General features: G+C 35.7%; 1 protein-coding gene across 2 annotated transcripts in view; it reads right to left on the bottom strand.

Moving 5' to 3' along the window:
• Positions 1-1434: 1434 nt before the first annotated feature.
• The window catches only part of RFX3 (regulatory factor X3), a 219661-nt gene continuing 194450 nt past the window's right edge, over positions 1435-26645 (bottom strand). For both annotated transcript variants that reach the window (XM_069090794.1, XM_069090793.1), the window contains 2 exons: positions 10250-10292; positions 1435-8605 (listed from right to left, as the gene is read on the bottom strand). In XM_069090794.1, coding sequence (XP_068946895.1) covers positions 8367-8605; positions 10250-10292 — 282 coding nt within the window. In that variant the 3' untranslated portion in view covers positions 1435-8366. The remainder of the gene's footprint in view (positions 8606-10249; positions 10293-26645) is intronic.

Here is a 26645-nt window from a genome sequence, read left to right as displayed (position 1 = left end):
AAACCATCATTAATTAAATTTCTTTGTTAAAGGTTGAATTGTGTTTGGTGCTGCTGTGAATCGATACACCATTATTTGCATCAAGAAATGGCTTTATTCCATGATATAAGGACCAAACTGAAAATTTTTTCCACAAAGGTTTTCTGTCCTTTTCCCACTCTCTCCTCCCCCTTCTCTTTCTCCCCTCCCCTCCCTTTCTCACTTTCTTTTCTCCCTTTCCTTTCCTCTTCCTTTTTCTTTCTCCCTCTCATCTTCTTTCCTTCCTTCCTTCCTTCCTTCCTTCCTTCCTTCCTTCCTTCCTTCCTTCCTTCCTTCCTTTTCTCCCTCCCCACTTTCCTTTTGAAATGGAAAGAATAACTCCATTTGGAGTTTCAAAACATTTAGAGGTCAATTCCATTTAGTCTGATGATCTGTAAATTATGATTTAAAAAATTTAGAAAGACTACCAATGAAAAAAAGTTTATAGATTGGAAGGGTCCTCAAAAAGGAGCTCACAAATTGTTTTTATGATTTCAGATTTCAGTCTGAACAAGGCAAGTGCACATGAGTGTCAGTGTGAAGAGACATTTAACTGTATTATTACAAACCTACAAACATTTGGATTTAGAAAAGAAACTTTGGGAGATTCTCAGAAGACATTCCATTCAGACATGCCCCTTGTCTTGTCAGATCAAAGTTACTCCTTATAATGTGTGTAATTTTGTTTTTATTTTTGTAGTGTTAATATGCAAATCCTTCAATTAAGTTTTCTTATGATCCCTTCCCTTGGGGTGGAGGCAAACCTGCCCATTCCAAGTCTATACCAAGTTCAGGGTCTGGCAGGGGATACTATGCTGGCAAGACTCAGCACTTTAAGGCCTTTCCAGACTGACTGGTGTGTGGATCAGCTAGTCTGCAACCCAGCTAGTCCAAAGTCTTGCTAAGTTTGGAGGTGCTCATTAATTACTAGGAGGCTGGCCACCAGGTGCTGATTTTGTTTTTGACTCCAGTACCTTCTGGAGAAATGGAGGGATGATGCTCTCACAGACTGAAGGAATGAAGATACAAATATTTCCAATTTTTGTTTGATTCCAAAAATGGTTACAACTACATTTTATTTTTAATCTATTGGCTTCCAGATAGAACCACCACAGAGGCAACATGGTGTAGTGAATAGAGTTCTGGACTTGGTGTCAGGTAGACCCGTTTTCAAATTACACCTCAGATACTTACTAGCTGTGTGATGCTGGGCAAAGTCACTTAGCAAGTCTCTGACTCAATTTCCCCATCTGTACAATTAAGGGGTTGGACTTGATGGTCCCTTAGGTTCCTCTTAGCTTTAAATAAATGATCCTGAGAACATGAGACCGAGTATTGTCACTTAATATTTCTTGACAATCAAATGCTATAAAGCTAAAACAATATACCACACCAAAAAAGAACATTTCACACATATTTGTAACAAGGAAACAAATTTATTGATTTTAAAAGACAAGACACAATTTTGTTTTGAAAAACACAAGAAAGCTAGCCTGAGTTCAAGTCTGAAATATTCAGAAAAATCTACTAATATCTTTAGTATGTTCCAGTCATTTGTTTAAACAACACACTAAAAGTTAATATATATTTTTATAATTATAAAAGTTCCCCAGTTATTGTACAGTACACAATACAAATCGCCCACAAACTATTATTTAGCTCCTGCCAATTTTGAGAGGACATGATATACTAAAAGATTTAGCATTTCTCACAAAAATCACATCAGGAAATACGTATTTACAAAATCAAATACATTATACAAAAAAACCATCACATGTTATTCTGTAAAGATGTTTTTAAATAATTAAAAAGTATATTCAACTGTAGTCCAAAAACTGGAAAAGAACATTACATTATCTCACACATACAATCTCTACAAAAAGTTGCTTACCTCATTTACATAATCTATTCAGTCGATTGTAAAAGAAATGGTCAAATATCTCCTAGTGTTGCTATGTTGCTGTGCTTGTGTGACTGAATAATGTAATCTGCCACTTACTAAGTGAAATTGAAATGATGGCACTGAAAAAAAAAATACAGCATTTTAAAAAAACACAATGAAGAAGTCACCTAGAAGGTACGAAAGCCCTGAGTGATAGTAGAATTACTGATTGGTAAGCACTACAATTAACCTAATTAAAAGTTTACCACCTCAGGCACAAATTTCCACGTTTTCTAAAGGCACTCACTTAAAGTTTCTGTAACCATTCATGATGGTTGCTACTATAGGTCCAAATTGATGATGGAGATGAGTGGAGGAAAAAAAATTTGCTTTGGTACAAAAGATGCTTTATAAATGAATAAAATTCTATACCTCTGTTGGGTTATTTAAAATTGTGTCCAGTAAGTTAAAACAAGGCAACCGCTACTTGAAAATATTAATTTTTTGCAGGAAAAAATTTACTTGGTTATCAACAGTCAGTGGGGAGCTTTGTCCTCCCAAGAATCATAATTCCTCTAAATGAGGTTTATTGGTGAGCTAGATAAACAATTCTTACCAAAGATTTCATTACTCAGGGCTTCCAATCCCAACACCATAATTTGTTTGAAAAAACAAAGGAAAGTGGGAAAAGAATCAAGACCAGAACCAAAGAAAAGGACAGACAAAACACCTTTTGAAAAGAAGGCATATCAGAGTTTACTCCAAATGAAAACTAGGTAGTCACTTTGTAAGTGGCTTTTACTATTTTAAGTAAAATTGGTAAACTAAACTCAGGTCTACTGGCACATAAAATCACTAGCAGCAATGATCAAGGCATGCAAACTGAGAAGCATTTACAGTAAATTATTATGAAGAATTTTTTTGTTTAAAAAAAGAGAGTTAAATTAAAACCCTTTGAGTATTGCATTTGTTTTAAACTAATTTTAACATGTGAATAATTTGCATGGTTTGTCTTTCTAACTGCCTAAAAAAAATCCCCAATGTATCCAGCATACTTGCACTATACTAGTGATGTCATTTTGCTGGACATCTTACTCGGATACGTTCTTCTCTGCACCCTGCCAAGCCTACATCTCTGCAGGCAACCCCATTCTTGTGCCTGATGGGAACAGGGGACAGAGGGGACCAAGTGCACCAAGAGTATCCTTGACAGAATCAGCTGCTGTGTAGTAGACTGACATCTGCAGATGTCAGAAGCAGTATACAAAAGCATAGCATCCCTTGACAGATGAGCCTAAATCAAGTACCATTACTCTCCATTCTATCTACATATGATCTTTATGACAAAATACAAAAGAATCATAGCATGAATAAAATTATGTCCATTATGGATGCATTCCCAAACGTTATTCTGTGAAAGATGTAGCGGTGATCCGCCTAACTGCCTGGCAATAGTTATCTTTTCTTTAATTACTAAAAACTCCTCTTTCATTCCTAAGGCTTCACAAAGACTTGTACATTGCAGTGCTAAGTAAATGAAACTTTAAAAAATAAGTCCAAAAATTCAAATTCACCTTTTTTTTTTTGTATCCTACCTTTTCAAGGCAATCTAAGTACCTTCCATGTGTGGTTTTCAGCTATGACATAGGTGTACAGGCCCACGGATTTGTCCCCCTTTCCTAGATATTTACATGCTATGAAAAAGTGAAAGTTCTAGTTTGTTGTAAACAGTACACATAACTTGGATGGCAGTGACTATTTTGGAATAAGTATCTTGAGCCCTGTTCCAGAAAATTATAAAATGTATAGAAAATGCAAGTATTTAGTCTGGAAACACTTTTTTTTCTCTCTCTCTTTAAAAACAGTATAATTAGACATTTGGATAGAATAGAGTCTTTTTTTACCAGACCAGTCTAAATAAATGATCCGAAAGGCTTTTGTCCCCATTGTATATTTTACAATGCTCAAAGGGTTAATACAAAGTATTAATTACATCAAATGGATTTTTCTAACACTAGAACTAAGCACTGAGTTATGCTCCTATCCCAGTTTTCTTCAAATCACCAAACTAGCAGAAATAATCAGATCCCACTCATTGACTTGTTCTAACTGTATACACAGAGGTTATCCTAGTCTGTAGAGACAAGGCCCAATTTTCAGAGAAGATGACTACATATGCCAAATTACTATTTTTTCCACTTTCTGGAATTAATTTTGTCTAAATTTGTAATTTAATTGTTTACCAATTTAACTAAAATTGGTAATCACCATAACATTAAAATAATTCAAGGATTATTTTAATTTGGGGGGGGAGGGGTTGATACTACAAAGGTCAACTTGGTTATAACCATTTCATCTAATTGCTCATGAAAGAGAATTGCCAACCCCTTTCACTTGTGTCCACATGGTGACAACCAAATGTCACAGTGACCTACACACATTTTTTTTTCACTCAAATCATTAAGAGCATAGCATTTCAGATACTTTAAATACATTATCTGAAGAGAAAGGAAAAATGTCCTAGTAACCCCTTGTGGGCACTAGGCTCAGGGGAAAGCATTCATGGTTACCATCTACAGACCATATACATTCCTGAAGGACGCTTCCAGCACTAGACGAGAACATTTGTTTTCCCTCCTTTATGAATCCAAGGCGGGCATGCTGCACATGACTCACTTTACACAAGCTGCATTAAAACCATTTTCTTAAAGTTCAACATCTAGCAAGAGGGACACGAGCTGTGCGGCACAGTACGAGAATAAGCAGAGAAAGGAAAACAGATTGACAGGGCAATAAGATCAATATAGCAACTCCAGATTGAGTTTGGATGACACATGGTATCCACAGAAAACTTTTGAAAATTGAGCCCTGTGTGTTCCAGGGAGAAACAATTTGCCAATTTAACCCCTACCCCCACTGCTCACTGTTTTCTTGGATCCTAAAGTTTTGGGGTATATATATATATATCTATATATATATATCTATATAGATATATACACACATATATATGTATATATACATATATATACACACATATACATATATAGTTTTCAAAGTCAAATAAAACTCATCATATTTAATCTTGAGGGCTAGAAATGCCTTTTATTAATCCCTCAAATTAGTGAATTCTGCCTATATGTTGCTTTTTGAAAAAGTAGGAAGTTTCCCCATTATAACTATATTCACATAGCTCAAAAGGTTCTTTTAGATTATAACATTTAATATCATTAGAAATTATAAAATTATGAGAATCTTATAAATCTATAGATTACAGATTATTAGTACTGGATTGTAACCCCAGGTCAAGTGGAAAGAAATACTTTCTTTAATCCATACTCCACATACAAATATATGACTCTGTTGACAGAGATTTAGTGTCCAAAGTCTTTTAGAAAAATAACAGTAGCAACAAAAGATTAAAAACTAGAGTAAGACTTTCAAACGATGCAATGAATATGCAATTGCTCCAATTTCTTTGGACATGTAAATGATTATAATTTGGTTTTCAAATGAATACCCTAAGTCAAATTGGACCTGGGGGTTCTATGTAAGGTATCTATAGCCCATTGTGGAGTCCAAACCATTGAGGAGGGCACAAAGGGAAATGCTGGTGCATGTGTGTACACATTCTTCACTATTAAATATTTCTGGCACTCAACCTTTTAATCTTGTTCACATTGTGGATCAGAAAGCAATTAATTGGATTAAGTTGGAAAATGACTTCATTTTACTAGGCTCTACCATGTTTTTCTTTAGAAAACAGTGAACAATGAGGGGAAGAGGTGAATCATGGAGGGTTCCAAAGACCCTATACCTCTCATCTCCATCTAAATTTGTGTGTTGCAACCAGAGGCCTCTAATGGTACAAACAAATTGACCATTAAAATGAAAAGGGACAATGACAAAAAAATACATTTAAAGTTTGTTGACACATAGGAGAAAAGTCATAACTACATTTGGTCTAGTAGAGAACATCAGTATTAAAGGAAAACAACTCACAAACAAAAACAAAAATTGTTGATGCTGAAAATGAAAAGTGTTTTTTTTTGTCATTTTAATCTTAATTTCACTTCATTTTACTTGTAAACATTTCATAATGCACAATGAAGTGGATAAACATTTATTGAGGCTTAGCTTAAGTTTTTTGGTGAGGGGTGCAAATGTTGGTATTTAGAAGGGAATAAAACAATGATCATTTAAATGCTATGAAGATTTTTAAAAAAGTCATGGTCCCAGTGAAGACTTTAAAAATATGCCTGATTTGTATAGCATAATATATGAATCAATTTAAAAACTTTTTACATTTATAATGTCTGAAATTTAATTAGGAAAATTTAGTTGATATTGGTTTTTTGATGCGCCTAAGAAAATTAAGCAATAAATACACCATTCATTGCTTGTATAGTTAAGTCATTTGGTATAGTAAACATGACAGATTGGCTCCTCCTTTCCCCCCTCCCCCCAGACAAACTGGGTAAGTTCAACCATCCAATTTTATATAGGCCTTATTAGAAATCTGCAAATTCTTGTGCTTTCCCTCATTTTTGGCTTCTTTTGTTTTTGTTTTGTTTTTTTGCTTATTCATTTTTCACTACTTAAGTAAATGGGTGTGCCCACATTTAAAACAAACAAAAAGGATGGACCATTTAACACAGTGGCGCTATTTCACATTAATAATAATGGGGATAGGCTCACCTTCCAACCTGGTGGCAGATGGATATCCCTTTGTGCTCACACATGAACGCCCGCGTGTGTGAGCACAAACACAAGCATACACATAGACACACACATACACTGAAAAAGATGCACTGCGATAAGTACCTGCTCATTTTGTTTACTTTTTGAAATTAAAATGAGACAAGGAGGGCTTAGAAAATATGTCATGTCGCTTGGAGGTACGGGAACCCTACTTTGAATGACACAAGTTGGTATTAAAACTAGCCTGCTACCCCCCAACCCTAAGCAAATCTGATTTGTAAGAAAGTGAAATTCAGTTCTAAACAAGAAAAACTAGGTTTACCATCACTTGGAGAGAGGTATTCAAACCTCCCTTTCTCCAACCCCCTCCCCACCCTAAATTTCCTTTGAAGAATATGTAACCTGCCCTTACTTCGGGGAATCGGAAAATGACAGGCACACCTTGTTAAATGGATTTCAGAGTTACTCATATTAACAAAAAGTACTAAACCTTAGCTTCAGTTCTGTTTTTAAGGCACCATGTAATAGCCGAGGTACAATGATCCCTGATGTACATTCTTAAATGGCAATGGTCCATCTAGCCACCTACTCCAATCCTACCGAGTCGGGAATAAGTAAAAGTGAGGTGTGCCAGTTACACTGCCTTAGTTTTCTTCTTAAAATTTAAATCCACTTACTTTAGGAACCAGGAAATATCTTTTTTTTTTGAAGGAAATAATGATGCAGGTTGCTACATTCCTTGCATTCTATAAATTATCTTTTAGAATAGCAGCACATTGAACTACTATTAGGAAAAAAAAAAGACCTGGAATAGAAGAAAGTCATCCAGATGGAATAGTTTCCTGTATGTCCAGCTGAGCATAAGTAGCATGTACATTTAAAATAATAATAAAAAAAATTGTTACTTTTTTCAGTTTCAGTATCTAACTATAACATCTCCACTTAACAGCAGAAAGCATCTGTATGCAGTGGTTCCAAATACAGACTCAGTAGTATTCAAATAGAGGGATTGGTACGAAATAATATCTGAAACTTGATGCTTAACAGAAGCTTGCATTAAGGTGGTTGGATAATTATGCATACAAGTTACGTACACATCAACATGATCTCTGGCAATTCTGTCATTTATTCTATGCTGATAAATGCACAGCTCAATTTTTTTTTCCTCAGAGAAAAATAGGTGATTTTCCCAACCCTCTAACATTATAATAAAAATGCTCTGTATTCTCCTTCCACACTCAGAAATATTATCAAAATAGTGTCTTATGGTTCTGTCCAATGAAAAGCACCTTTCAGAAGCAAATTTGATGCATCTGCTGTCAAATGAATACATGCCTCCAGTGTAAATCAAAGGAATTTGTTTCTTTTGATATTTCACAGAAGTGCACCTAATTAAAAAACTTACATATGAAATCATACACCATGACTAACAATTAACATTAACATATTTTTAAACTATGAAAAAATGTAAATTACTTTTTAATTATAAAGGACAAAAACATTGACATTAAGCTTTGCAAAAATTCTTCTTGACGCCCAAAACTAAGAAAACTCTTCATATTGAGAGGCAAATGATTTGTTTACAAAAAAATTAAACAGACCTGGCAAAAATACATACACCCATTCCATTTCACAACTCTGAAGAAAGGTAATGTTCAGCACAGATAGAATTTGACAACAGTCGACCTTCAGGCTTAATTCTTTTGTCAACTTAAGCCCAACATCACCAGGGTTAAATATAATCTGGAAAAATAAGCTTTAATATTTGTTAGACTGCAGTATAGGTGTTTCCAGTGGCACTGCACTGTCTTATAGTCTGAGTACTTGTGACAATGTGCTCATTGTGAATGGGATTCAGAAGGCTCTGCTGTGCCCCACTCTCGAGGACTGGCTGTAGGCAGCCCACCTGAAATGCCTGGCTCAGCTCTGTCTTCTCCCTTTTGGCTTGAGGCTCTGCAGAATCTTCCAGTTCTTCATCTATTTCACTTTCAACTTCACTGCCTTCGTCTGTACAAACATAAAACCATGGAAACTCAGGCCAAAAAGGGCTAAAAAAGCCTATCTGTCTTTGGATCATAACCTAAAGGGCCCCACTCAATAGAAATATTTAAATGGCTACAATGAGAAAGTGATTTCCATGGCTCACACCCCACTCAGAAGAGCCAAATCAGCAGCTTTTCTCCGGCTAAATTTGCCTCCATTACTGTTATATGGGCCCTATAGTGGCTGTTTAAAATACTGTAGAAAAAATAATTTAATAATCATTTTCTGTGTGCAACAACTTGGTTGCTGTTACCTAAAGGTCTGGTGGAATCATGTTAAAATAAACATCCAGGATATTCTCTAAAGAAAAAAGATACCACAAAAGGGCCATATTTGGGGTGTGTGGTGAATGCAGGAGAATCAGTCCTATCCATTCTATCTTGGGTGATTGTGGGATGGGGTTGGGGTGGGCCAGGGTGCAGTTTGGGGCATAACATTAATAAAAGTCTCAGGTCTTCTGTTATATTTCATAAACACCATTTGATGAAGTCACCTCATTTCTTATTAACTGGCTCCATGGTTTTTTTTTTCTAATCTAGTACCCCCACCCCCCAAACTGAGACCTAGAGTCATCATCACAGTTTACTGTACTCTAGAGATGGGCATAAATTTGATGGACAATTAATTGCTCTAGTATCTATGATTCTGGCGATCTCTAGGGTACATTTAAACTGGAGCGATGAGCCTGGGCCTCAGTTTGGGGGAGATACTCTATTTACTACAGGTAATTCAAGGAGACAATGCAGTAGAGACAAGGTGTTCTTGTCCATTAATATTATGGTGAAATTGGTGAGATAACTTTGAAAAGTGCATTATGTTTCTATATTCTTAGAAAACCCTCTAGGAGTATGTTTCAGAGCCATGACATATATATATATTTAGGGACTTTCCTCATTTGGAGGGAGTTTCAAGTAAAATTATGTCTTTAGTTTGTGTGTTATGTGAGTGTGTGTATACATGTTTGTATAGTTATGAGGAATGTTGTAAAGTTCAAAGACATTATATCTATGAGAAGGCATCATGTTATAGGGTAAAGAGAGCTGGATCTTAAACTGGAAGTCATATAACCTTCCTACACCATAGTTTTCTCAATTGTAAAATGAAGTGGTTATACCAGAGAAGTCTTTAAGCTCCTTTATAGCTCTAGGGCTTGGTGAATCCAAGATCCTTTTAAAGGAGAACATTCTATCAGGAGTGGGGAACCTGTGGCCTCGAGGTCACACCTCCAGGTCCTCAAGTGAGCCTCAAATGAAACTTGGATTCAGTCAAAGGGCCCCACTTGAGGACCTAGCAGGCCACATGTGGCCTCAAGATCACAGGTTCCCCACCCTTTAGCTTAATTCTTTAAAAAAATAAGACAGTGGGGCAGCTTGGTGGTGCAGTGAATACACCACCGGCCCTGGAGTCTGGAGGACCTGAATTCAGATCCGGCCTCAGACACTTAACACTAGCTGTGTGACCTTGGGCAAGTCACTTAACCCCATTGCCCTGCTTTCCCCATCCAAAAAAAGCAAAAAAAATACAGAATAAACAAATATTCTATTTTTTCCTACTTATAGAAGAATATCTTAGCCAAGAAAACATTTGCGTAATATTTTAAATACTTACCTTTATCCATATTTCCAGGAGACACAGCATTTAAATCACCAAACTGCAAAACAATAGCCATTTACATAACAGTCAGAACAAATACAATAAGAAGTAAATGTATATTCTACATCATCTTTTTAAAAAATGTTAAAGTTGTGATATTTTTGCTCTCTAATTACACGAGACAAATAAGTTCTCTATTGAATTCTCTGAATTTACAATTAAATCTCCATTTGGCTATCCTAGCCATTTTGTAGCAAGGTAAATTATAAACAATTAAATTTTTTTTTTACTGGCCCATTTTACTCTTTAAAGAAATTATGCAGAGATGGGATCCATGAAATCAGATCCTCCAGATTAAAATGGATTCAGTCCAAATAAGTTTACTCCAAAATAAGCAAGCAATCCTTAAACCCTATGCCTTAATTAATCACTGGAAAATTTCTCTGCATCAGAGAAACCAATACAGTGGAGCATTAATTTAAACATTTTTTTCTTATAAAAATGAAAAGCCAATCAGTGGTTAACATGGTTAGAGTATGGCTTCTTAATCTGGGGCACATAGGTTTTAGTGGGTCTGTGAACTTGAATGGGAAAAAAAAAAAACCTTAGATTTTTATGTTCACTAACCTTTTGTATCTCAGTCTTTTGTATCTCATGCATCTAATTTTACATACATTTAAAAACATTATTCTGAAAAGGGATATTACTAGATTGCTTAAGGGTCCAAGATACACAAGAAAAGTTTAGAATTCTGGTTTAAAAGTTTGTGAAGCCATTGATTTGTTTCTCTTTTTCATTATGGTATTTTCAAAGTGCTTGTAATATCACCAATGGAAGCACAAGGATTTGAAACAAAGGGGAAAAACATTTATGGAGATACCATACAACAGTATGTCTGATAGCATTTTCAGAGATGCATATTGGCTAAGTGCCTTCTACCTGCAAAGCACTGGCTTTGGTATTGGGGAAACAAAAGGGGAAAATGTCACGTCTTGGATCATATTCTGAACAATCATTCTTAAATGAGAAAACACACCTTGCAAGACTGGGAATGAAGATGATTAAGTGAACGACTGAGCAAGAACCTGAAACAGTAGAAGGATCACCCAAAGAAAGTCTGTGACTTAAAAGCTGAGACTTGTGAATCTGAAGATTTACTTGTCATTACCAGAAATCCAGACTTCCTGACCAGTTTTATAAAGGGATAAACCGGGTTTGATGAAAACCTAGAGGTGTGAACCTTTAAAGTTTCTACAATTTGATGTGTGTCTCTGTCTGCCAGGCAGGACTATAACATAACAAGGCTAATTTTAAAACATCTAGAATTTATATCTTCCAATTAATGTTGGACATATAATTAATTAACTCACTAACTTTGCTCACTAACTGTAACTAATATACATTTGAACAACGATTGCTGAAGACGTTTTTGGGACTCCTTTTGAAATTGTCTTCAGGGACAATTTATAAATGACACAAGACAATCAGTTTTATTCATTTGTAGTCAAGTCACATCCGGGCCTTAACCCCAGGTGGTAAAAGCTCACTTGATCACCTACTGTAGCCATAAGACTCAGCTCTCAATAATTTTTTAACTGTTTCCAAAAAATCAAGTCAACCGTGGTCTGCTGTTACCTATTCGTGATCTTCTGTCTTCCATCTCTGTGCCTTTCCCCAGGTGGTCTGCCAACATCTGGTATGTATGCCTTCCTCACCTTTACTTCATAGAATCCTTAGCTTCCTTCAAAGCACAGTTCAGATCCCATCATCTATCTATATGTGGCCTTTATTAATACTTCTACTTATTAGCACTTTCTTGCACCTGAACTTACTCTGTATTTACTTGTGTACATGTCATAACCACCCAGAAGAATATAAGTTCTTAGAGGGCAGAGACTGCCCTAGAGTTTTGCCTCTGAATCTCTAGCACAGCCTATTATTAATAAGCACCCTAGCACACCCTGCTAGCATGGGTTCTTTGATCTGCTTTGCTTAAGGAAAGGCAACTTTTAAAAGGCTCAACAATCTTATTTTAATTACATATAAGTAGAAAATACAAGCAGATAAATTAGCTTCAATTTAGATTGAACAGACAGAGCTCCTACTGTCTGAACAAAGTAATATAATCACCTACATACTCAAGGACCTGGAGAGCACAAACCTCTGAGTAGTCAAGGGGTTCTTAAAAAATAACTCAGAGTCCCACCCAGGGAATCAAAAGATCCTTCTCATGAGCAAACCCCAAAGTAAAATACCAACCTCCCAGTATATATAGTTTTCAACTAGTAGGCTCAGAGTCAGAAGCCATCCCAACCCATGTGATTTAGTACTTAATCGGTTAAGTACCAAGAAGTGTGAAACCCTTCCTGTAAGCAAGCCTCCTCTTAAGCAAGCTCCTCCTTAGGCAAGTTCCTCTCCCAATGGGCTTTATGTGACTCAGGATGTATTACAGCTGTGAAAGCAGAAAGATATCCGTGATTGAAAATACCTGTGTACCTTTAGACCTGGGAACACAGCTCCTGTTCCAAGGGAAAAGGGGACACATGTGGCCACATAGGCCTATCAATGGACATGGAAGCTCTTCCTATTCCATTAACATTACACACAGCATGTTGGCACATAGAAAACTTGTTTGATGGAATTGAATCCTAAGAGGATGAAAATTCACCACTGAGTATATTTGAAAGAATATGTTTTAGGATTTCTAGACAGTGCTAAGATGAGGCACCAAAGAGCTCTGAAGTCATGGCAGCAGAAACAGATGTGACAACACTCACTTCTGGTATTTTTTTTTTAAATCAGTCATTTTACTTCAGACTTGGAACTGGTTTATCTAATACAGCCAGAAAGGCTGAATTGTGGTTCCTAGGTGTTTCTGTTCACTGGGGTCACATAGTGTGATCCTAACAACAAACTCAAACTTAATTAGCAGCAGCCTGCAGAAAGCTTGAATCATGGGAGGGCCCCATTTCTCTAACCTTTAGAAGGCAAGGTAATAAACTTAAAAAAAGGGGGGGGGCGGTATGGTTGTTTGTCTATAGTGTCAGTTTATAGGCAGAACAATTCCAAAGTAGGGAGAGAATTACCTAAAAGCTACTTTTGGCATTTATGTGTTTCTTTCAACAAAATGATATTTTGAAGGGCAATTCAGATACTCATGCAAGCTCATAATTGGAATGGGTTTCAGAGGAAATCCTACTTATTACTGACAAAGAATCTTCTCTATAACCTCCCTGACAAGTGATCATTCAGTTTCTGTTTACTACTAACTGCCTATGTGACCTTAGATATGTCACTTTACTCTTATGGGCCTCAGTTTCTTCACCATGAAGGGGTCCAACTAGACAATGTCTCTGAGGTCTCTTCCAGTTCTATGATCCTATGATTACCAGTGATGGGGGTGCAGCTAGGTGGCACAGTGGATAGAGCACTGGCCTTGGAGTCAGTAGGACCTGAGTTCAAATCCAGCCTCAAGACACTTAACACATACTAGCCATGTGGGCAAATCGCTTAACCCCAATTGCCCTCCAAAAAGCAAAAAATAAAAAATAAAAAAAAGAATACCAGTGATGGGGGAAATCATTCCTTTATGAGTTAGACTATGTCCCTTTTAGCATAGAACACTGCTACAAAGAATGAATCCACATATGGTTTGCTGTATTCTCTTTAGAACATTTTATAGATACTTTGGGTGAAGGGACTGATGGTATGCTTATTAGCTTTGTAGAGACCATGAAGCTGGGAGGAATAAATAATAGGTCAGATAGCAGAATCAGGATTCAAAAAGATATTGACGAGGCTAGAGACATGCACTAGTTCTAATAAAATAAAATTTAATAGAGTTTAACATAAATCCTTTCACTTTGTTTCATGGATGATGAAACAATGTTATGGTTTCATCCTTCCATGACAGAATCAGGATCCAAAATCATAATGTCAGGCTAGAATGATGGGATGACTCTAATAGGGTGAAATGTAAGAGTAAAAAAATTAAGGCTTGTACCTAGATTCAAAAAATTCACTACATACAAGATGAGAGAGGTAAAACTAGAATAGTTTATATGAAAATTACCTGGAATACAAGCTCAGTAGGAGTCAATATTGGGGGAAAAAAAGGAATGTGCTCCTACGTGATATGAACAGAAATATGGCATGAGGGAGGTCGTCGTCCTGGTTCTACATTTTAGGAGAGATACTGAAATGATGGAGAGCATTGAGAAGAAGAGGAGGATGTTTGAGAGGACTTGGCATGAGTTTCAAATCCCCATGGAAGGGACTAGATGGAGAGCATAACAGTGACTACTACAGAATGCTGTAAGATTTATGATTTAAATTTGATGTACATGAAGTATGTTATTGCAGTTTCCTCGGGGAAATCTTCAGAAGCATGCATCTTCTTTACCATTCATTTGAACATCAAGCAATTGGCAGAGCCATAAAAATGTATATAGTAAGATGGTTATGTTTTTTAAAGGCACAGCTACACAACTAGAGAAATGGGTATTTAGATACACAACAATTATATATAGTCAATAATTAAGAAGAACTTTTGAGGTTGGGGATGGGAGCTGTGCTATTGGCACTAAATATTTCAGATTGATACTAATACTTCAGAAGAAATCTGACTAATCATATTTTCATAAATATTATGATAAACTTTCTTTACAGATATTTGTCATTTTTTTCAGATTGTCCCAGATTAAATTATCACATTATTTGTAACTGTTAATTACTACTATTACTATTGCTACTACTATACTGGTATCTACAGATATATGTGCTACTATGCTGGTATATACACATATATGTATATGCAGAAATATGCACAAAAAGATGTATGTGTATCCATTTATCTATCTATCCATACACATATATACACACACCCACACACCTACCCACCACACACACTCCCCTTGAATATATTATTTTCCTTTTCATTGTTATAGACTTTTCACATTTCTAATCCCTATCTGTAGTCAACTATGAATACATGAGAATGGCATAAGCAGGTAGGAATGTATATGTTTATATTTATGGTATACTTGCTCACCACATCTATGTGGATAGGAGGATTAGTGGAAGGAGGGTTAGAGTTGGAGTCAAGAGAAACCTATGTTCAAATCCCACTTCAGATATTTACTTAATGCAAATCATTTAACCTCTCTAGGCTTCAGTTTCCTCAATCTGTAAAAAAGGAATATAAATATCTCACAGGGCGGTTGTGGAGAGCAAATAAGATCAACATACAAAAAATCTTGAAAATCTTAAAAGTGCAATATAAACTGTAACTGTTATTATGAAGTATGCAATTTAAAAATGGGGTCCTTTGGGGAAGCCTAAATTGTAGATAACTTTTTCTTTATTCTAAATAACTACAGTGCTTTTTTAGACAATAGGACCAAATTTTTTTTTTTTGAGTTTGTTCTGGGCTATTCTGCAGATAAACTTTCTTCAAAAAAAGAAATGGAAATTTCTTTTATTTATTTATTTAATTTTTAATATAGGAATTTCATGCTCAACTGCACTAAATTATTGGTAAAGAAATTTATTTAAATTTGTTTTCTGCCCTTCCTCTGTTCCCGGTAGGGGTTGGTGCTGGTAGAAATAAACCCAAACCCAAACCTAAGGCATGGCTGGAGGAAGTGGGGATGTTTAGCCTGGAGAATACATTTAGAGGCGGCATTGATCAATGCCCATTTATTAAGTGCCTACTACTTTATCATAGTTATCTTAGGTCCTAGGAGTACAAAGACAAAAATGAAGTGGTCCCTGCTCTTCAAGAGGTTACCTTCTAAGCAGGACAGCAAATGTCATGTATATCTCAATAGCTGCTGTATGGAGGAGAATAAACAGTTTTGCTTGGTGCCAGAGATGAAAATTAGAAGCAGTGGGTAAAGGTTGTAGAAATATACATAAAAACAAATAAGCAATATATATGTAAATGGAAAGAACCACAAAAAAATCCCTCACAAGATTACAAAAAGCCTGGCTTGAAAGAAGAGATGAAAAGATGCAACTCTGCAGAAGTGAGTACAGGAGTCTTATGTATTGCATATTGCATATATATTTTCAGACTTTTTAATGTATTGATCAATTATGTTGATTTTTCCCTCTTCATTATTTGTTATATGGGATGACTCTCTCAGAGGGGTAGAGGGAGTGATACTTAGGAAAATTATGATGATCAAAAAGACATCAATAAAATCTTGTTTAAAAATAAAGACACTTGGTCTTGGAGTCAGAAGACCTGGGTTAAAGTTTGAGCTCTTTTATATATTAGCTGTGTGGCCCTGGGCAAGTCACTTCCCTATCTGGGACACACACGTAATTAAGAAGCTGGACTAGATGATCGCTAAGGTCTTTTTTTATCTCTAACATCCTATAACTGATCTCTGGATAGGAAGGACAAAGTAATCATGATAGGAATGAAAATTCCTATTGCTTTTGTTTTTAAAGTTTAAACAGTACTTTTCTAGCAATAACATTTGATGCAGCTAGTGTAAATATAGTTATCCTCATTTTAAAGAGAAGTTACCTTAGGCTTAGAGAAATTAAATCCCATTTGTCCAAGGTCTTATACCTGGTAACTGTTAGAGCTGGGAATGGAACCCAGGCATCCTGAGTCTCTTTTGTTTCTGCCATTTTGTCTTAAGCTCTTTCTACTATTTTGTCTCGCTGTTGTATTGCACTGTGAATGTATATATACACACATACACACACATATATACGTGCATGTATATATTCCTATATGTATATAAATATATACTTATATGCATTTATATCTACATGTGTATATACATTATATATGTGTGTATATATCTCTATATCTCTGCTTTTTAGTGAGCATTCATCCTTTCTGAGCTGTAAGCATGGTATTGTAGAAAAAGCACTAGATATGTAAGTGAGGAGTCTGGTCCCAGTTCTGCCATATAGGAGCTGTGTGGCTTTGGATAAGTCACTTAGCTTCTCTGACATGCAATTTCTCCATATGTAAAATAAGTGGGTTTGGCTAAATCTCTAATTTTAGAAACCTTCTGAATCTATGACTTTAAGCCTGTCATTTTCTATGAAAAAAATCAAATTTTTCCAAATAAAGATGCCAATAGAGTTCTCTGAATTAATTTCTAGCTTTTGATTGTGACAGTGATCTTTATATTTAATTCTAGCTATTAATTTGTATATGTTTCACTATTCCATCCATTCTATCCTCACCCTTTCCACAAGTACTTTATTATATATTCCTTTCATTCTAGCTTGTTAAAGATTTAATCCAAGTCTAGCTATGAATGTCTGGTTAAGACCTAATTTATGTTTATGTTCCTTCTCTAATGTTTCCATTTTCTTTTCTAATTGACTTATTTTCTCCATTCTTTTTCAGTTGTTTGTGTTTTGCAAAGCACTGAATTAGTTTGCCTCTGATTACCACTTTGGCTATAGCCCAAAGAATACTGTTGGATTCCTTGTAATTCTGTGATGTATTGGTCTGAATGTTAAAAAAAACCCAAACTGTCTACAGGCTATTCCTCCTCCCCCCTCCTCTCTAAATACAGTGTCATTAAATCCTTCATGAGCCTTTCTTTAATTTGTTAGGTTATCTTTAATTAACATTTTCATATTGCCATGATCTAAAAAAAAATACTGAGTCTAATTTCACATTGTCTCATTTAAATTAAATTATACTCAAGTCAGTTGAACAAACATTTGTTAAACACCTATTACTTGCAAGGCATTGACATGAAAAGGAGTTGTTTTGGCCTTTAAGGGCAGGGTCTGTGAGGATGAGAGGTGGAAGGTGGTAGACAGTATATGTACCAGCAAGTACAGTAGAAGGTAGTTTGGGGAGGAAGAGTAGTGATAACTGAGGGGCCCAGGAAAGGTTTCTGTTGGAGGTGGACCTGCCTGAGCTGAACTGAGACTCAAAGAATTTTAAATGGCAGAGCTGAGGAAGGAGGAACAGACTACATGAATAAACAGAGACTGGACGTAGAGTGCAGAATTAATGGAACAATTAGCAGTGCAATTTGACTAGAATTTATGAGTATATGAAGGAGAGAAATAGGAAATGAGCTGGAAAGGCCAGACTGCAGAAGGTGTTAAATGCTAGGCTGAAGAGTCAGTATTCTATGCTAGAAGTAAGAGGGAGCCACAGAAAGTCTTTAAGAAGGTGAGGTACATGGTTAAATCTAGGTTTTAGCAGTTATAAATCACTGAAGTTATGAAAAAAAATGATCTAAATCACTACTAACAGAGAGGCAACATGGTGTAGTGAATAAAGAACTGGTGTTGGGGCCAGGAAGACCTGACTTCCCTTTTCAGCTCTGTCTCTCAGTGCCCCAGGCAGCTCCCTAAGGTGGGACACTGGATGTTGTTGCATGCATTGGTAGAGAATTTCTTCACATTGCTAACATCAGTGAAACCATAGGTCCAATCCCTACTGCTATTCCTACCACTAATAAGAGAAATACAAATTCAAACATCAACAGTAGGTCTCACAATATTCCAGTCAAATTCATAAAGAAGATAAAAAATGGAAATTAAGTTAAGGGCTATGGGAAGACAAACACTAATATACCATTGGTGTAGTTGTGCATTTATCAAATCATTTTGGAAAACGATTGGGTGTTGTGCAAGAAACATCATGCTCATTCCATTTGATCCAACAACTCTACTACTGCAAATGAAGTAAAAACAACAAAAAAAAAAGGTCCCCTATATACCAAAATATTTACAGCAGCACTTTTTAATGTATCAAAAAACTAGATGCAAAGTAGGTGCCCATTAATTGTAGTACTTCACCATTCAAAATGATGGCTATGAGGAATCTGGAGAAAGAAGCAAGAATTGTACGAACATCTGATATAGAGTGAAGTAAGGAGAACCAGCAGAATGGTCCATACAAATGAATACACTCATGTAAAGGAGAACGACGCTGACATCAGAACTCTGAATAATGTAGTGATCATCTTTGTACTAACTAGTTGGGATGAAAGATATTTTTCTCCTCTTGACAGAAAGGTAGGTAGAGGATAGGGAATGCTATGTATAATGTCAGCTGTGGTCATTTTGGGGGTGGTTTTACTGAACTGTTTTTCTTTGTTACAAGGAAAGATTCAGTGTGTGGGAAAAGGGTAAAGAGGTAGCAGTAAAACAAACAAACAAAACATGAGAGAAAAATCACTGGTAACCTTTGAGAGAATGGTGTCAGAAGAGTAGATATCAAGGTAGCATCAATTGAAAAATCTAATCTGGTATAAAAATAATGACAAAGAGTACATAATTCTTTAAATGTTTGCTTTTTTAAATACTCATTTTATATATTATAATTTTGTAACTTTGCTCCAAACATATGATAAAGGCATCCAGCTGGTCGTACATTAGATGGAATGCTGGGTCTAGAGACAGGAAGTTATCATCTGAGTTCTGACCTGGCCTCAGACATTTACTAACTACGTGATCCTTATGTCAAGTCACTTAACCTTTGTTTCCTCAACTTAAAATGGATATGATAATTGCACCTAGTAGGTGCTAAAGAAATGCTTATTTTCCTTCTCCTTTCCTTATTGATATTATTTATGACTTTCCATTAAATTCTCATTTACTTCTCAGACCACTTTGTGCTGTACCTCCAAAATGTATTTATCCCTCCAATTATATATTACAGGTAATATGGTGCAGCCTTGTAATCAGGAAGACGTAGGTTCAAATATGATCTCTGGCATACACTATTTTTGTGACCATGAACGAGTAGCCTCACAATGACTTAGGCAACACATTAAGATTCTAAGTTGCAGAAAAGGTGCTGATTTGCATTAATGGAAGGAATTTCCATCCTGGGAATTCCCTTGACGAATGAAATCAGAGGTCCCTGCCCTCCCCTAAATAAATTTTATATCTGTCTATTGATGTCATAGACATTTATGATCAGACTCTAATCTGCTTTAATGTAGGGGCTATGTCTTATCTAAATACTGACTTTCTCTTGATGTTATGATTAGTGTTCTATATGCTGAGGGTGCTTAATAAATTGAAAAAGGAAATTCAGAACTTTCTGACTATGATTTTTATGGAACCTTTTCTATATCTTCAAAAGAAATATAGCTAAAGATTAATATCCCAGCTTCATCCAGTTATATACTTTTTAAAAATTAAAAACAATCTCTAAAATGGCTTCAATTCAGTAATGTCTGAAGTTTCACATGCCATACGTTTGGATAAAGTGTCATGAGATCAATTCTATTTGCCAATCTTCGTGATCAAGTAAGAAGCAGGCAATAACGATTTTATTCCTATTTTGGGTGGGGTTTTAAATAGTGAAAATAGATGTTTGTGATGGGAAAGAGAACCAAAGAAAGACAGGCAGACAATCTAATTCCCCAGAGCTGTATTCGCTTGCCACAATGAGCTCTCCCTTGGCTCTAAGTCCCCCTTCCTTTCAAACACAATCAGCTATTATAGCCAGAAGGAGTATAAAGGCCAGTTTAGGAATGCCAGTCCAGAGTCCTGGGGCTCTCCTTGATTCTGCATGTTGGCGAAAGGCAGAATGGGGGTGGGGAGAGAGGTCTTTAGAGCCACTTGCAGCAACTGTCTTCCTGCCCTCACATACCAATTGCCTAGCCTGGCAGCACTTACTTGTGATTCTGTTAACCCTTACTGCTTCCTTCATTCAGCAAATCATGCCAGTGTAGTAGAAGAGCACCATGAAGCCCCCATGAGGGACGTTTTAAGCAACAAATATGAATTCCTTTCTGCTAGCCTAGGTACCTTTGCCCAGTATCCTTCAGTATGCATAAAATGTCTGTCTGTGGCTTGGAGGCAGCAGAGGCAAAATAAGAAAGGATATCTTTTAAGGTCACCACCTAACCAAGAACCGTTTCCCCCTCTTTGGCAGTAGGCTGCAGAGAATAACAACAACCTCCGAGTTACCTCCTTCCACCACTGTAGCATACCCTTCAGGGCAGTGTGAGCCTACGTGGTAAAAGAGTCACTAGGTGGAGCTGTCACCCCTTTGTCTAAGACCTGGGGACTTTTCTCCAAAAAGGAATCCTTTCCTTAGAGTAATACAGTCACCCAGAAAGCCAAGAGGAAGGCCTAGAGTTCCTCCACCCCCTTTCTTAGACAGACATCAGATGCGGGGCTTTATTGGACAGAAGGGGGTCTGGAAGTTTGTCTTGGAAACTTGGCACTCATTAGCAATTTCAATTCCCTTAAATAATTTGGATGATTTAAGCTTTACTTTTTCTTCTCTTTACTCTCCACCTCCACCATTTTTTTGAGAACATAGACCTATAATAAGGTTTTATAGCCAGAAAGGGCCATACCCAACATCTAATCCAACCTTGCTTGTTTATAGATTAAAACTCAGGCATCTGCCTTCAAATCAATCAATCAATCAATCAATTAATTAAATTTAGGATTTATTAAATACTTACTAAGTGCTAGGAATGGAGCTAAGTTAGAGTCCAGTACTCCGTCTATTATATATGCGATAGGTTTTCCTTCTTGCTTCTGAAGGGCATATCCCATCCATGGGGACCTCTTTCTCCCCTCTAGGTACCTTATTTCTCCAAGGGCAGATGCAGTTAATGCACAATCTTCTAACTGATGGGCAACTGGAGGTTTAACACCAATTAGGATCTCTGTTGACTAGTACACACCTGTAGGCAATGGTTTCTCCTTCCCTCTGAGAGGATACTAAGGCACAGAGCCAAATGCTGAGAAGCAAGGTGTGGGAAACTAACAAGCCCCTAGTGCTGAGATGCTACAGGGATATAGCATGTGACCCTGGACATTGTTAAATAGGCCCTTCTCTGAAGTACAAAAGAAAGGAAAAAATGGGGAACATAAAAACCTGCAAAATGAAGTTTTATGAGAATTCATCTTAAGATCTGGGTTTGTGTACATTTCAAACAGTGCTGGTACATTTAAGGGTCTTTTGAATTATGTTCCATTCTCATAAAGTAGGAACTATTTATGTAACATGCACTATTCCAAAGAGGCAGGTAAACTGCTTCACTGATTTGTTTAGTATACTGGATTCTGATTTAGTATCTGGAGACCTGGTTTCTAGTGTCTCTTCAGCTACAAAGCAGCTATGTGATTACAAGTTGTCACTTTGACTTTCCTGGGCCTCAGTTTCCTCACCTGTAAAATAAGAGGATGAAATGACAGGAGCTTCAAGGACCTATTCAGCTATGAAGAGTGAAAGTCTATTTTTTTGTGTGTGTTTCTTAGGGTAGAGTCCCCATCTGTACTTCCTCTTCTCTTAAGTTCCATATTATAATTTATATCATATATATATATACATACTTATAATTTATAAGTTACTATAATTTTCAGTAATACAGAAGAGGGAGGCAGATAACACAACATAAAAAAATAGAAAAATAATTTCTATTTGGCCATGGATGGCTGTGGAGGTGGTAAAGGGTGTGACCCTCCTGCGCTATGGCAGTAGATTTACCTTCCAAAGTGTGTTTTGCTTAAACGAATACCCAAATGATTTTCCAATTTCAAATTAGTTTGCACATACTCACCAAATGGAATGGTGAGATGGGAGGCAGTTTGGCAGCCTGCTATAGAGAAGAAATCCATTTTAGGATAAAAATGTGGGGTAGTCCAATGTATAGTTATATACTGTGTTGTAGGGGATGCAGAGGAATCACGTGATCATTGAACTGGAACACTAAAATCAAACTGTTTGCAGAGATAATCTCCAAAGATGCTAATTCGGGTGAGGATACTAGCTACCTGATGCATTCACGTCTGGCAAAGGTCTCTCATTGCTTCTATGCTATCCTAAAAGTCTATGCTAGTTTTCTTTGCAAACCATGATAAGGATGGGGCTTTGGGGAAGATTGGGAATTATTCAGACACGAATCTGAATTTTATATAATCACAGTCATAATTCATACCTTTCAATTCTTCCATTTAATCCAATGTAGAAGATAATTATGGAGCAGTTATTATGTGCTAAACTAAGTACATCATTCCATATGCAATTCTTAGTATGGTCCTTGACTACAATGGACTAACAGTCATTGAACTGGTTTTCTTCAGATCTGGTTTTCTTTAAAAAATCAAACCTTATTGAACCTAATTCAAATAAATGAATAGTTTTCCCCCCCCATGGACTTTTATTCAAGAAACCTATGTGTTCCTTTATGATCACTTTTATCACAGTTTTTAAGCTTTCATGGGTTTTTTGCCTCTTTCAAAATGGCTGCACTTATGAAAATGCACTGGCTTTATTATTTTTTCTTGCTTTGAAATAAATGGCATAGTTTTGTGGTTTGCTGACAAACCATATAATATGACTGAACTGAACACTTTTTTCATATGTGACAGATCACATTTGCCCTTAAACTTCTGTAACTTTCTATTAGAATACTGTTTTCTACACTGATACTCAAGGTTTACACAACAAGCATACAACTTCAGAGCTAGAGAATCTTGCATCATCTGCCTCAGTCCTCATCTTTTACAGAAGAGAGACCAAACTCCAGAGAGATTAAGTGACTTGCTTAAGCTTGTTAGTGAGAGGAGTGAGACTAGAACCCAGGTCTCCTGAGTCAATATAGTATTTTGCATACAAAGAGCCAATTAGACTTTTTATTTTCATTTCAAACCAGTGGATTTATATTCTATCTCTCTATCCTCTATCTTCTATCCCTTATCATCTATTTATCTATGGAATTTTCATGGGGCACTGAAACATTAAGGGACTTGCCTATGGTCACAGAAATAGTATATACCAGAAACAGAGCTTGAATTGTTTTCCTCAGTTGAAGATGTACTCGATAAATTAAAATTTCAAAATAAATTCTGAGTAACACAAAATATTATAATAAAAATTCAAATAAACAATGATAAAATTATGATCATATAATATAAATAAAAACTAGACACCTAAAGTTTATAAGAAACTATTAACCTTACTCTAAAGAAAAATTTCCTAGAAACCAGAGATATCTGAAAGTAGAGCAGACTCCTTCAGAAGATAGGGTATTCCCTGGCTCTTGGAAGGTGGATGGCCATGTTGTCATAAGAATTCTTTCCCAGCTATGGATTAGACTAAAGGAATGCCGAGGCTCCTTCCAATATTAATATGATCCTGTTATTCCTGATTCCAAGAGATGCCCTCTATCTACTATGTCATTGATGTCTGTATATATATACACACATATATGTAATACATAAAAGCATATATATATAGACACACACACATATATGTGTGTGTATGTATATATATAGTTTCACTGTAACATCACAGAACTATTAAAAACTTGGATTGGTAGACACAAATATAAATGGCTTCCACGGCATATTCTCCCAAGGCAACCATGACTTTAAAAGTAGTATTATTAAATATTTTTATGATTTTTCAGGTACACTTTTCTGGGTTATGTATGTGTAATTATAATCAAATGATTTTTTTTAATATGACAGTAAAATTTATATAGAGTATCTAAATAAGCAGAAAGTTCAAATAATTTTTTTTGCTCTTTTTAAAAAAGAGAATTGACAGCTAAGCAAGTAGTTCCTAGGAATTTATTTTTCAAAAATGATTTCTAGGGCATATTATAGAGTCAGTATACATTCAACCTGGTCTTTCACACCTCCTTTGTGATTAGTGCTGTATAACAATAGCTGATGTTCATAATTACAACCCTGAGGCCCTGCAAAACCAAGTGACTTCTGAATCATTAAAAAAAGATTAGATTGTGTTTAGTATAGTTTTGTATTAAGTAGAGTTCACAAGTGCTATTTTAAAAATTGGTAATGTATATGTGTTATATATGCATGGCAGTTGTCCCATAACACTCAATTATACAGAACACCACAATTCCAGAAAAATGGGAGTCTTTGTTCTTATTTTAATGACTGAAATACGAATTAACTTTCATCATCATTTTCCAGAGTTTTCCATTTCTTTATATGGAGAAACCATTATGCTTTGCATTTTGCAAAAGATTGCTTTGTTTGAAAGTATTCAAGCTTACTTCAAAAGAAACATGAAATCTATGCATCACTCAAAATAACTATCTTTTGGTTTAATTTTGAAAGGATGGTGAATGGCTGGTATATATGTCATCACACAGTTAAACAGCATGTCTCACGACTTAACAGGTGTGCAGACAGATGCGACCTGCTTATTATATATTATCCCAACTCTTACAAATTTCACCATTGCCAGAAGGCCACTAGACACCTGTACAAAATTTAAACCAAAATAAAAAAATGGAATAAAATCCAGCAGTAAACAGATTTTTAACTTTGCTACTTCCCTCCTTATGATTAAAAAAAAAAAACCCAGAATTTTTGATTCTCAGATACTTTAAATAAGTCATATATATACATACATATTCTCAGATATCTTAATAAGTCACATGGTTTATTAAGATATCTGAGAATATGTATGTATGTATGTATGCATGCATATTTGGCAGGCAGTCATCCAGAAGGATATTTTTCTTGGGCTTATAAGGCTACTTCTAGTTTAAGAGCCCTGCAATATAGAGGTTTCCATTTCCGTTGTTGAAAATAAAGGAATTATCAGATTGTAGAAATAGACATGTTTATCTGTATAATTGTTTTATACAAAAGAAACATACAGATATATGTGCATTTGTATTTGTCCTAGTAAAGCTATGTCTGGATAGACAGCCTAGATGTGATTGGGAAGATAGAATGATCTTAAACATAGAAAAAAATCTTCATTTAGGGCTTAAAATTAGTAAAGCTAATTAAAATTATTTTAAAGCTTAAAATGCATTACTCAAGATTTAAAAATGATTTTTATCAACTTCATTATTTTAAAACATTCTTAAAAAAAGTCAGTCTTAAAGAATGATAATTCTTTTTCACCTCCTTTTTAGAACAACTACATCAACTCTCAAAATGCAGACTGACTAGGCAGTTGAGCAAATATTTTCATTTAGATCATAACACAAACATGCTTTCAGGAGAAATCTTGTTTAAAATTTTCCATGCCACAAAACAGTAAAAATATCATAGGACAGAATCAAAGTAGAAAATGTATTATCAAAAAATTTCTGTGCAAAATGCCAATCTGGTGAAATTATGTGAATCTGGTGGAAATTAGGAACTATTGTTTAGAGAAACGAGATGAAAAGAACTGAAGAGAGTCTAGTTTTCCACAGAAAACATTTTGACTTTCTGTGTCTGAAAAGCTTAGTCTTAGTAGGAGCACTCATTCTGACTGCAAGGGGGCAAGAGAAGTTATTGATATAACCAAATAAAGTAGAGAGCTTTAGAGATTAAAATTAACACCTTGGACTGCCTGTCACTCAGAAGTGGATGGATTCCTAAGCTGACTACAGAAGATAATGGATGAACCATGACAAAAGGCGCTTTCACAACATATCCAAGTAGCAGCTTTACTTAAAGAAAA

Source organism: Petaurus breviceps, unplaced genomic scaffold (genome assembly GCF_028583685.1).
Source record: "Petaurus breviceps papuanus isolate PSGF00001 unplaced genomic scaffold, PetGlider_PUasm1.0 187, whole genome shotgun sequence".
Taxonomy (NCBI): domain Eukaryota; kingdom Metazoa; phylum Chordata; class Mammalia; order Diprotodontia; family Petauridae; genus Petaurus; species Petaurus breviceps.
The sequence above is the reverse complement of the archived record's forward strand: the minus strand, read 5'-3'. Positions and strand labels throughout refer to the sequence as shown.